The sequence below is a fragment of the Austrofundulus limnaeus genome, unplaced genomic scaffold (genome assembly GCF_001266775.1).
Source record: "Austrofundulus limnaeus strain Quisiro unplaced genomic scaffold, Austrofundulus_limnaeus-1.0 Scaffold10, whole genome shotgun sequence".
Classification (NCBI taxonomy): Eukaryota; Metazoa; Chordata; class Actinopteri; order Cyprinodontiformes; family Rivulidae; genus Austrofundulus; species Austrofundulus limnaeus.
In genome coordinates, this window is record NW_013952412.1 from 3,474,576 (window position 1) to 3,485,500 (window position 10,925).

The window sequence follows — 10,925 nt, forward strand, 5'->3', positions numbered from 1 at the left end:
CTAACATATTTATAGCCTATATCAGGCGTTTGCACAACTTATAATATATAACTCCTTTGTCCTGTGTTTCTCTATAGGTTTTGAACTAGAGCGCTGCGAGGAGCCCGGTGTTCCTAGTTATGGGTACAAGATCCAGGACGATGGTCANAAGGGGGATAATTGTACATCTCCCATTTGTAAAATCCGTCTTCTCATTTCTGATGCTGGCTTTTGAATATTCTCAGGTTAGAAATGTCGATTGCAAACGCAAGTGTGAGCTTATAGCTAAGTTTTGCCTGTATAGCTATGATCTACAGCTGTCACCTTTCCTCCTCCAGGAAAATGGACAAAAACTAACTACTCTATCGTACCTGCTGGTTAGTTGACACAAAGGCACACAACAGAACTCGCGTTTTATATCAGTAGCTCACAGATGCTTTAATTTTTGTGACTTTTTCACGGCGTGGTATTAGTAGCTTACACTACAAACATAGGCAGTAACTAGGAAGTGGAAGGGAGGAGCGTGGTAAGAATTTTACCAGAAATACGTCATTATTACCACAGCATATAGGCTATTCATTGTAGAGTCAGAATACAATTCTGATCAAGTAAATATCAGAAACCAAAATGTCTGTAGTAAAGCCCACATCCGTCACAAAAGATAAAACATAGTGTAAGTGGCTGTATCTTTTTTGCACAGCTTGTTTAGTTCCTTGGGGAATGTGTGGTGTTCAGACGGGACTTACTTTGACAAAAAAAGGCAAAACAATGCATTTATTCTCCACAATATAATCCTTTAAGATTAATCCCCATCTGAGAAAACTTTACTTACTTCATTTTTTCTCTCCATGTATTGTTTGGCTGAAGTTGGATTCTCATTTGTAGTTAAACAAATAGAATATTACCACCCACACAGTGGCATATAGCATCTTCATATAAAAAATGTGGCAAGCATGCTGGTGCAAGCTGTATACATTTTGAACAAGTTACCAGCATGCTGATATATAATGGGATAAACTGTCAAACACTGATGCCACCGATGCTAGCCAGTAATTTGGTGCATTTGTACAAGACATCTACTGTACGTTGAAGATGAAATTAAGAATCAACTGTAATGCTAACATATTGATCAAATATATAACTTTTATTTGTAATTTAACCTTAAAAAATGTCATAAGTTGGCATAAGTTATCTAAAATGGTATAGTGTGACATGGCCTTAAAACAGTGTTGTGCACAAGTTCACACATGTAGTGTGCATGTAACACATTTCTAACTTATGAGCAACTTATTTCTAACATATTTATAGCCTAYATCAGGCGTTTGCACAACTTATAATATATAACTCCTTTGTCCTGTGTTTCTCTATAGGTTTTGAACTAGAGCGCTGCGAGGAGCCCGGTGTTCCTAGTTATGGGTACAAGACCCAGGACGATGGTCATTATGCCAACACGTTTGTCCTGTACTCTTGCAACCCTGGGTACAGTCTCCATGGCAGCAGCACACTGACCTGTCTTAGTGGTGACAGACGTGTCTGGGACAAACCACTTCCTTCTTGTATTGGTTAGTATGCCAGTATGTTCCCCTATGCATTAATAATTTATGAAATCAGCAGTTTAATTATTAACCTTTGGGCACACATTTTTATGCAGTCCGATGACAGCTAAAGGGAAAAAAAATAAAAACAAAAAGCTCTAAGCAACTTCTGATACTGGTCTGCTGCAAAATGACTCAAAATCAAGACTGCATGAGGAAATGATTGAATTAACACTGTTGAATACTTTAAAAAGAGCTTGTGGGAATCCATTCAACATTGTAGGAGGTGCTGTATGTGTAGTGGTACTAATACAACTCTGAATCATAAATGGCCTTTTTGCTTCTTCTGCAAACAAGATCATTGACATGTAGAATATATTTACTCTTCAACACTGTGTTTGATTTTTTTTCCCTCCATGCCAAATAGTTTGACAGATTTTTATGCTTCATTTTGCTCTCAGCATGCACAGTAAACCACGGAATGGATTTTGATGGGCAAAATATAAAATGCCGTTTATTTATTTGGAACTTGTACTACTACTTTTTAGTAGTTTTAATTATGAAAAACTACTGTAGAATCAAGCAAAAGCATTCACACCAGCACAATTGTTTYGTATTGAATTAGTGATTGAACACACACAGTCACATCTGCACAATAGTTTAGGTCATTATTTTTACATTTATATATATTAAATTGTTCTATTTAAGATTAACAATTCCAACTGGAGAACTTCCTTTTTTCTTGAATAAACTAGCTCAGTACATAAAAACAAAATCTGGAACAACTGTTCCAAATCTGTAGGCAGATGTGAAACCAAACTCAAATGTTTAAAACTAAATTCAAAAACCAAATGTTTAAAAGTTACCCTCCACAAAATCCTTCTACTTGTTATACTTTTTAAAATAGTGTTAACTTAAATCTTATTAGCACAGTAAGTGCAGTTCTGAGGTATTCCTTTTAAACATTCAGTACATGTTATGCACACACACAYACTACATAAAAAGTTCAATTTGTGACTTAAAATAATATTTCATCTTATCATTTTAAAAGAAAAATAGTAAGATTATTCAAGTGCATACTGATTAAAGCACAATCTAAAACTAATGCACAAGGAGACTACTGCTGTGCAATCAGCACCATTCTTTTTTTGCAGAAAATATAGTTTATGCATATGTATACTGTATTTAAAGTTCAACTGAGAATAAATGTGATTGTGACTAAACTATACATAGGTTAGAGAGTTCTGACAAGCACTTCAGTGACTTTATCATATATTGGGATTCCATTTCATTGTGATTAAAAGCTTGTGAACTTTACTTTAGCTAAAGTGTCTGCAGCATGCTAGTTAGAATCCTTACTGAATGATAGGCAGTAAAGCAGGAGAGGCATTGGTTTATTTATACTGTTGTATTTTTTTTTTCTAGTTAGTAGGCTAAATCCCCTGGAGCAAATTAGCATTTTGTTTGAATCCATAAATTTTACTTGTCTGGAAATGATGGTCATCAAACACCCAGCTGGTGTATTAGCTTGGCCAAAGGAGGAGACAGAAGCCACTGACATCAAGACTCAAAAGCTTCTTACAGTGAACAGAGGGTTGCACTCCAAGAGAATGGAGGGAGGCATAGGACTAGGGAGCATCAGAATTACTATACATGATGAAATGACCAAGATCCGGGAGTACATTGAAAGAAAGTTTCCAGTAATGAACTGATGAGTGAATGCTTCAAGCAGCAGAAAAAAAGAGGCACAATTATGGATAGAAAAACCTCTGAGCAGCACAACCCTTAGATTAATTAAAAGAAAAGGAATATAGCAAGGTTGATTCTAATAAACCCAACTATATTTTTTTCTTTATTTCACCTGGCCTTCAAATCTAATTGTAATTTTCAGCAATTTCAAGTAGTAAAGCTGCTCCATTAGAAAACAAATGTTAATGAAGCAATACCAGAACTGGAAAAAGTACCAGAAATGATAAAACACAGACACAATTTTTTTAATTGATGTATTTATTTATATATTTCTTTATATGCTTTGCTTATGCCAAAACTAACTGATCTAATCAATTAATCTAATTATTTTTGAGGTATCATACTTTAAGCCCATACTGATTTCATCGTTATGTGTTTGTTGTAGCTGAATGTGGAGGTCACATAAATGGAGCGGTTTCTGGACGGATTCTATCWCCTGGATACCCGGCTCCATATGACAACAACCTCCACTGTACTTGGACTATAGAAGCTGACACAGGCAAGACTATCAGGTAAATATGGAACATGTTGAAAATATTTTTGGTTGTAAAAAAGTTGCATTTTTTTTGGATAATCTCTATCCTACAAAAAGATAAACTGATAAAAATATTGAACAATTACTTACAGAGTGACAGGTAAAAAAAATAAAATAAAAAGGTGAATGGCATGAACTTGAACAGAGCTTTATCTAGGCCCTGMAGACTCCAAAGTGTTTTTTAAAGTAAAAGTAGCAGGTAAAGGCAAAACTGTGCTTTTGAATCTGCATGTCTGCCACTATGTATATGTGTTTTATCTCAAGTCTGTTTTGTTTCATTTAAATTTTTACATAAAGCCTGCTGAGAAAAAGTGAAAAATGTTTGTGTTTTTTTATATCTTTTCAGTCTTCACTTTATTGTGTTTGACACTGAAATTGGCCACGATATTCTGAGAGTTTGGGACGGSCCGTCTGGGCCATCTGACGGTGGGATTCTGCTGAAAGAATGGTCGGGCCCAGCTTTACCTGAAGACATCCACTCGACTTTTAACATTCTCACTCTGCAGTTTGATTCAGATTATTTTATAAGCAAACAAGGATTCTCTATACAGTTTTCTAGTAAGTATTTTTTCCTGATTTTTTTTTTTGTTTTGTTTGTTTTGTTTTTAACATATGAAACTGTTACTGAACTTAAAAAAATACCAAATGTATCCTAATTTTATCAAATCACTGATCCGTGTGGTCTGCTGTGCTTTGTACCTAATTTACRTTTATAAAGAAAAGCCAATTACTGGCTTAGCAATTAAATTAGCTAATTAGCAAACTCATCCAGTTTTAACGATCAGAAAAAACCCATTTATATTGGCAATAACATCATTAGTATTATAACAAAAATACTTTACATAACAGGATTTCTGAAAAATCTCAAACCAAAGAATCAAATGAGACATTTAATAAATCATCCTGGGACCCATGCTCACTAAGTAGACCAAGGATCCCACCAAGAAAGAATGGGTGTGCTTTGATTGTGTCACAATTTCTCTAAAGCAGAGTACYATGGAAGTATTTTATTTGCAGCTTGTAAAAATGCATGAAGGTTTTTCACTTTATATATTTATCTGTGGAAATTGCAAAAATATGAGGTAATCATTTTGTTAAGCAAATATRAAAGTCAAACTACAAGGAAAACTCTAATTGTAACAACTCAGCATTTGTTGGTGTTACACATTACACATCAAAAGTGTTTTATTTGTACCTTAAGCTATGAAAAAACAACATCACTGTGGTACCATTTAACTTGTTTTTTGGTTCATACGTATTTACTTCTGCGTATTTCAATGTGAACACAGCATCATCACCGTATATTACAGACATTATTTTTAAAACCTGTCATGCAAAATTTCTTTCAATAGTTTTTATCTCCCTCTGCATCTTGCCATCCTCCTCTTATTTAAAACAATAAATATTTACACTCACTAACATGGTAATCAAAGCACTCCTATTCCATTACTATGGTAATGATTTYTCATATTTACCTCTATGCTGATTTACTTAAGTGCTGCACACATTCAAACAAGCAAAGGTTTAATGAACATTATGGGTGACCTTACTTTATTTTTTAATATAATTGAACTGTGGAAAAAAATGCATATTTGCTCTAGGAAATCTTTTAAAACATATATAGTATTTGTTTGACCATAAGCGTATTCAAAATGTATGAAAAATGTTTAACGTAGTGTTGTAATTTTGTGAATACAGCATTCTTAAAAAAAGTTGCAAGTTTTTTTTGGCCTGGTTCTTTATAGTTAATGCTGTTAAAGGGGATATATTGTGTGTTTCTCAGGCTTATATTATAATTTTATACCATAATAAAGTAACTATGTCACATTTAGTTGTTATTAAAATGCAGTTTTTATGTTTACATAGAAAATAAACTTGTCTTCTCATCTTCTCATCACTTACTTTTCTAAACACCTAGAAACTGGCCTCTGTCTCTTTAAGAACATCCTTCCGCTTCTGTCCCGCCCATTTCACACGTCATCATTGCCGCCTCCCTCTACAGGGCTCTATTTTTTATAACTTGGGAGGGGTGGTGCACGTGAGGGGGTGGGGGGTGTTTCCTTGATGAGGAAGCTTGGCTAGGAGACACAGYCCAGAGGAGGAGCTAGTCCCGAAAGGCRGTTCTAGTCCCAGCCGGTCGTTTTTGCTCCCCTGCCTGGCTGCCTCAAGACAGCACAGGATTTTTTAAACATGCATGAATGAGTCAAAGTAAGACTCTGGGCCTGTTTTTGATGAGAAGATAACATTATAACATGATATAAAATTCAAAAAAGTTGTTTTTACATGATATAGCCCCTTTAACTATTTATAATAAGAATTCAAGCAGTGGATAATATCATCTCTATCTTTTTTTCTTGTAAATTATGCTTGTGAATTATGCAGTTCACAAGTTCCTAAAAGAGAACAGTTTCCCTCTCTTTACTAAATAAAGTCTAGTATTAATGGTTGTTCATGAAGTATTACATGAAGTTGTTTGCAAAGTCCACATCAGCACAGGCTTAAAAAACTGGACAGAACTATTTTAACCAGAGACAAATAGACTTAAATAGTTCCAGGTCTGCTGGTTTTTCCACTAACCTGTGTGTGGAAAATGATATAAAATTATAAAAAAAACTGCCACGTGTAACTAAAGAATATCTGATGAAAGTAAGTCATACAATGAGAAATGTTCAAATCATAGATAGCATATAAMTGTGCATTTTCCTCTTCACTACTACTTATATTTACAAGGTGCTTAATTAAACAAAAAATCAACATCTGGGTTTCTCTTTTTTATATTTYATTTCTCCAGCTACAACAGCGACTTCCTGCAATGACCCTGGCATCCCTGTCAATGGCTCTCGGTATGGGGACAGTAAGGAGCCTGGTGACAGTATGACATTCCAGTGTGACCCAGGCTATCACCTACAAGGTCACGACACCATCACGTGTGTGAGGATGGACAACAGATTTTATTGGCAACCTGATCCTCCAACATGTATGGGTAGGTGTGCAACTTTCTGCAGACTGCTGTTGGTTGAACTAGATGTTTGTGGTCACACTAGCAGTGGTGGACAAAGTACAGTGTCCTTACTTGAGACAAAGTACTGACCCTTCTGGTCAAACATTWCTCCAAAAAAAWAATAATAATAATAAGAGGAGCTCTGCCAAATTATTACTTAGGTTGAAGTACTTGGGTGTGTGYTTTCAAAAAGTACTGAAGTACTAAAAGTACTTAAAATTTTGATATTTTTAACAATGCATTTCTCTTGAGTGTTGTCGAGAATAATAGGAAGAAAATWCTGCCATATTGGACAGATCAGTAACTCAACATATATATTATTCATGCATAAGTATGTATATAGTGCTTTTCTAGATGCTCAAAAAGGCTTTACAATTTCATGCATTATTCATTCATTGCTCAGTCATACTYGGTGGTGGAAGTGTGGCTGCCATTTRGCGGCACGACGGCTCAGTGGTTAGCATCGACACCGTACAGCAAGAAGGTCCTGGGTAGGGCTGGGAGATATGGCAAAACGAAAATGATCACAATTATTTTTTTTTTCATATCGTCTGTTTGCGATTAATTTACAATTTTTTTTTGTTAACCTAAAAAGTGACTGAAAAATTATTTAACAAATAAATAGCTACAGAAATAAATAAATAATGGCTGTTATTTCACTTTCACTAATATAACAAATAGCTGTGGTTCAGTAGAACGTTAAATTACTTTTGCAAAGTATTTAAAAGAAAAAAAACATTATTTATGTGTAAATCATAGAAACTCACATTAATAAAGTTATCCTTTTGTAAAATTAAAGTTTTAGACTGAATTCCACATTAAATATGCCATAAAGAAACATAAACCTACAAACAGCAACAATTTATGCACACTTGCCAACTGAATAGGATCTAAGCTCATTACTTTTGTTATGGAAGGAACCCCCACCCCACCCCCACCCACCCGCTCCTGTTTACAGTGCTTATGGACAGCGCTGTTTCATTTTTTTCTGAAAGAATATCTGATTCCGCACACATGACAAAATGTTGCATAAACTCACAGCTTCTGAGTGTTCAGGAGTTTGCAGCGTCTCTCAGCTGCTGTTTGTGATGCGCCTCAGACAGGAAGTGGTCTTCATATTGCGTCCAGCCCATCATGTGCTGATAAAACTTACAGAAAAGTTCTTCTCCAGATAAATGAAGAACCGCATTGTTCTGTCCTAAACATTACCCTAAGACCGCTTCATATTTTTGGAGAACGCTTTTGCTTTAGCGAGTCGTGCATCGCAGCTCACTTTTGTTCCCTCTCCACCTCTCTCTCTCTCTCTCTCTCTCTCTCTCTCTCTCTCTCTCTCTCTCACTGTCGGGAGTGGAGCTCAGAGCTCACCCTGCATGCCTGTTAGAAGGTAACAGCAGGTGTAGGAAGTGACAGTGGTCAGAGTACCACAGAAACTCGCTCAAATAAGTAAACTCTGAGATTCAGCGTTTTATACTGGATTACTTTGGTTAATTCTGAGATTCTKTCTGCGTTTCCTTAGCAACGTATAAACGGAAGTGGAGCAGGAGAAGGTGGATTCTGATTGGCTGTTGTCGCGTACATTTCCATCAYGTTTGATCGAGTAAGAGGCTCACAGYTGATCACCGTGATMGACCTGAATTTTTTCTCGATCAATAATCGCAATCAAATAATCGCCCAGCCCTAGTCCTGGGTTTGATCCTCGTTTTGGACCTGGGATCTCTCTGTGTGGAGTTTGCATGTTCTCCTCRTGCTTGAGTGGGTTTTCTCTAGGTACTCCTGTTTTACCCACCCCTAAAAACATGTGCAATATGTTGCCTTGAGGCCCAGGCCTCCCTTGAAAAAGAGATCCGAGGTCTCAACGGGACTTGCCTGGTTAAATAATGATAAATAAATAATAATACATAAATAATTCTGCACCTATAGTCTCCACAGACCACCACAATCACACCAACAGATTTATACATGGGGAAGTTGGGTTAAAGGTCATAACGGCAGTGTGTGCTCAGGTAAAATAAATAAATATAAATAAATATTGACCCTTATCGTCCCGCAAGGGGAAATTGAGTCTCTGCATTTAACCCATCACACATGTGAACACACATGTGGAGCAGTGGGTTGCCAATTTTGGTGCCCAGAGAGCAGCTAGGGGGTTGAGGGCCTTGCTCAGGGGCCCAGAGTGGGGCTGGTTGGTTCGGGGAGTCAAGCCGTCAATCTTCCGATCACAGACACGGCTTATCTACCCTCTGCGCCACCCCTCCCCCTTAGGTAGAGATTTGAACCAGCAACCCTCTGGTTGCAAGTTGAATGCTAACACGTACATTGACATTGTCCTAATTATAGCCCTTTTACAAGAACTTTCAGCTCATTTTGTCTCTACATCATCATCACTTCAAGGAGAAAACTTGGAAAAGTTTTTGATAGAACCTCATTTTAAGGAGCTCTAAATCTAATCTTTGGGGAAAGCATTTCAAATGAACCTTTTTTAGTTATTTGTAATATATGTACTAGCTCGCTGAATTGAAAATATTTGTTATAATAAACTAGAAATATGTTTGTACAAAACAATTTAACAAAGTTTTTTAGGCAGAAATATTGTTGAGTTTTATCCTGAATTTAATAAAATGGTGAGGCAGATGGTTACAACAAAAATAACAGTTTTAAAGTTAGTTATATATTATAAAAGAAAATGAAGACTGTAATTTGACTCTTGTRTTAGATGTTTTGAAGAAAAAACTGAACATGTTTGCTTTATTTCTTCAGTTATCACCATCAACTGGAATACCTTCTAATATACTAAAGGACAGTGATCTCCAGGATAATCCTTTATAGTTTATTCTCACAACTACAGTTTTTTTTCTTCKCACTCCACTGTTTTTCTTCTTTCCAGGTTTTCTTATACACATGAGTTCTTGGAAACTGAGCGCCTAAAACTTGCCCAAAAAATGTAGAAATAGTAGTCACTGTGACAAGAGAGACAGCTTGTTATAAAGATTATATTCCGATTTTCCTTACTTAAAACTACAAAATAAAATGTGTTAGCAAAAGACACGCTTTTAAGTATGCAGGTTATCCTGCTCAAGTTTTTAAGTACGTTGCTGGTGAATATTTTAAGATTCTAAATACATAAAGTTCTTAGCTCTGATTTACTGCTGCACTGAACTCAGTTTTGATGTCAATTTAATCAGCGATGAATGAAGCAAATCCGCAAACATTATCATAAAGGTTCTGAGCTTTTTTTTTTTCAAGCCAAGAGTGACTGAAAGTGGAATGTTAACTAATGTGAGTAAGAATGTTAAATGTCCTATAGCAAGAAGCATGTTGTCCACCTGACAGCTTTTTTCAAAGACACTGATAATTTCTCCATGCCACCACTTTACTTTCTTTGTCTGTCTTCTCTTTATGAGCCTACACTAAGAGAAGGTATTGGGAATATTAGAGTTTGCTTCACAACCATGTTTGTGAAACAGGGTGTATTGTTCCAAGTTCTGCCTTGCCCCTGTGTCAGTGACCCAATGGTTTCAACAACTATCATYATTATTTTTTGCCATCTTTTTTTTTACTTCTTTCTCTAATTCAGTCACCTTTAATCTTACTCAGTAAATATATTTCTTCTTGTATTTACAAGTACGGATGATTAAGCRCATTGCATACAATTATGCACAAGGATCAGTGTATTTGCGGGCTAGAGTTGAGGGTTAAACATTTTTCTTTTGATGATGTTCAACTGTTTCTACATCTGCATASTCCTGTTTCAATAATAATATTCTATGTACACTTTTGTTTTCTATTCTAAAGAACTTCCTCAAGGTTAAATTTCTCAAAATTTATTGTAAAAAAGTTGCTGCTTGATTTCATCTTTCAGTCTCTCAGCACTACATGTGTCCTGCTTTAAAGCTTAATGTGGAATAACAACACTGCTAGGAGTAAAGTTTCTACCCCCAGAACCATACTATGAAACAATACACTTTTTTTATTTTATATTGTATGTTGCTAACTAACTAGTTTTCTCTCTGCCTACATGTGTGAGTGAAATTAGTGGACAGTTAAAACAAATTCAGTAATTTGGAATTTCTCTCTCTCTCTCTCTCTCTCTCTCTCTCTCTCTCTCTCTCTCTCTCTCTCTCTCTCT

General features: G+C 35.8%; 1 protein-coding gene across 1 annotated transcript in view; it reads left to right on the plus strand.

The window, feature by feature from the left end:
- LOC106513169 (CUB and sushi domain-containing protein 1) overlaps positions 1-10,925 on the plus strand; it is a gene marked incomplete in the record, with an annotated part of 415,244 nt that overhangs the window by 321,282 nt on the left and 83,037 nt on the right. Inside the window, 4 exon segments of the mRNA XM_014001862.1 lie at positions 1,350-1,541; positions 3,649-3,775; positions 4,145-4,356; positions 6,590-6,781. Coding sequence (XP_013857316.1) covers positions 1,350-1,541; positions 3,649-3,775; positions 4,145-4,356; positions 6,590-6,781 — 723 coding nt within the window.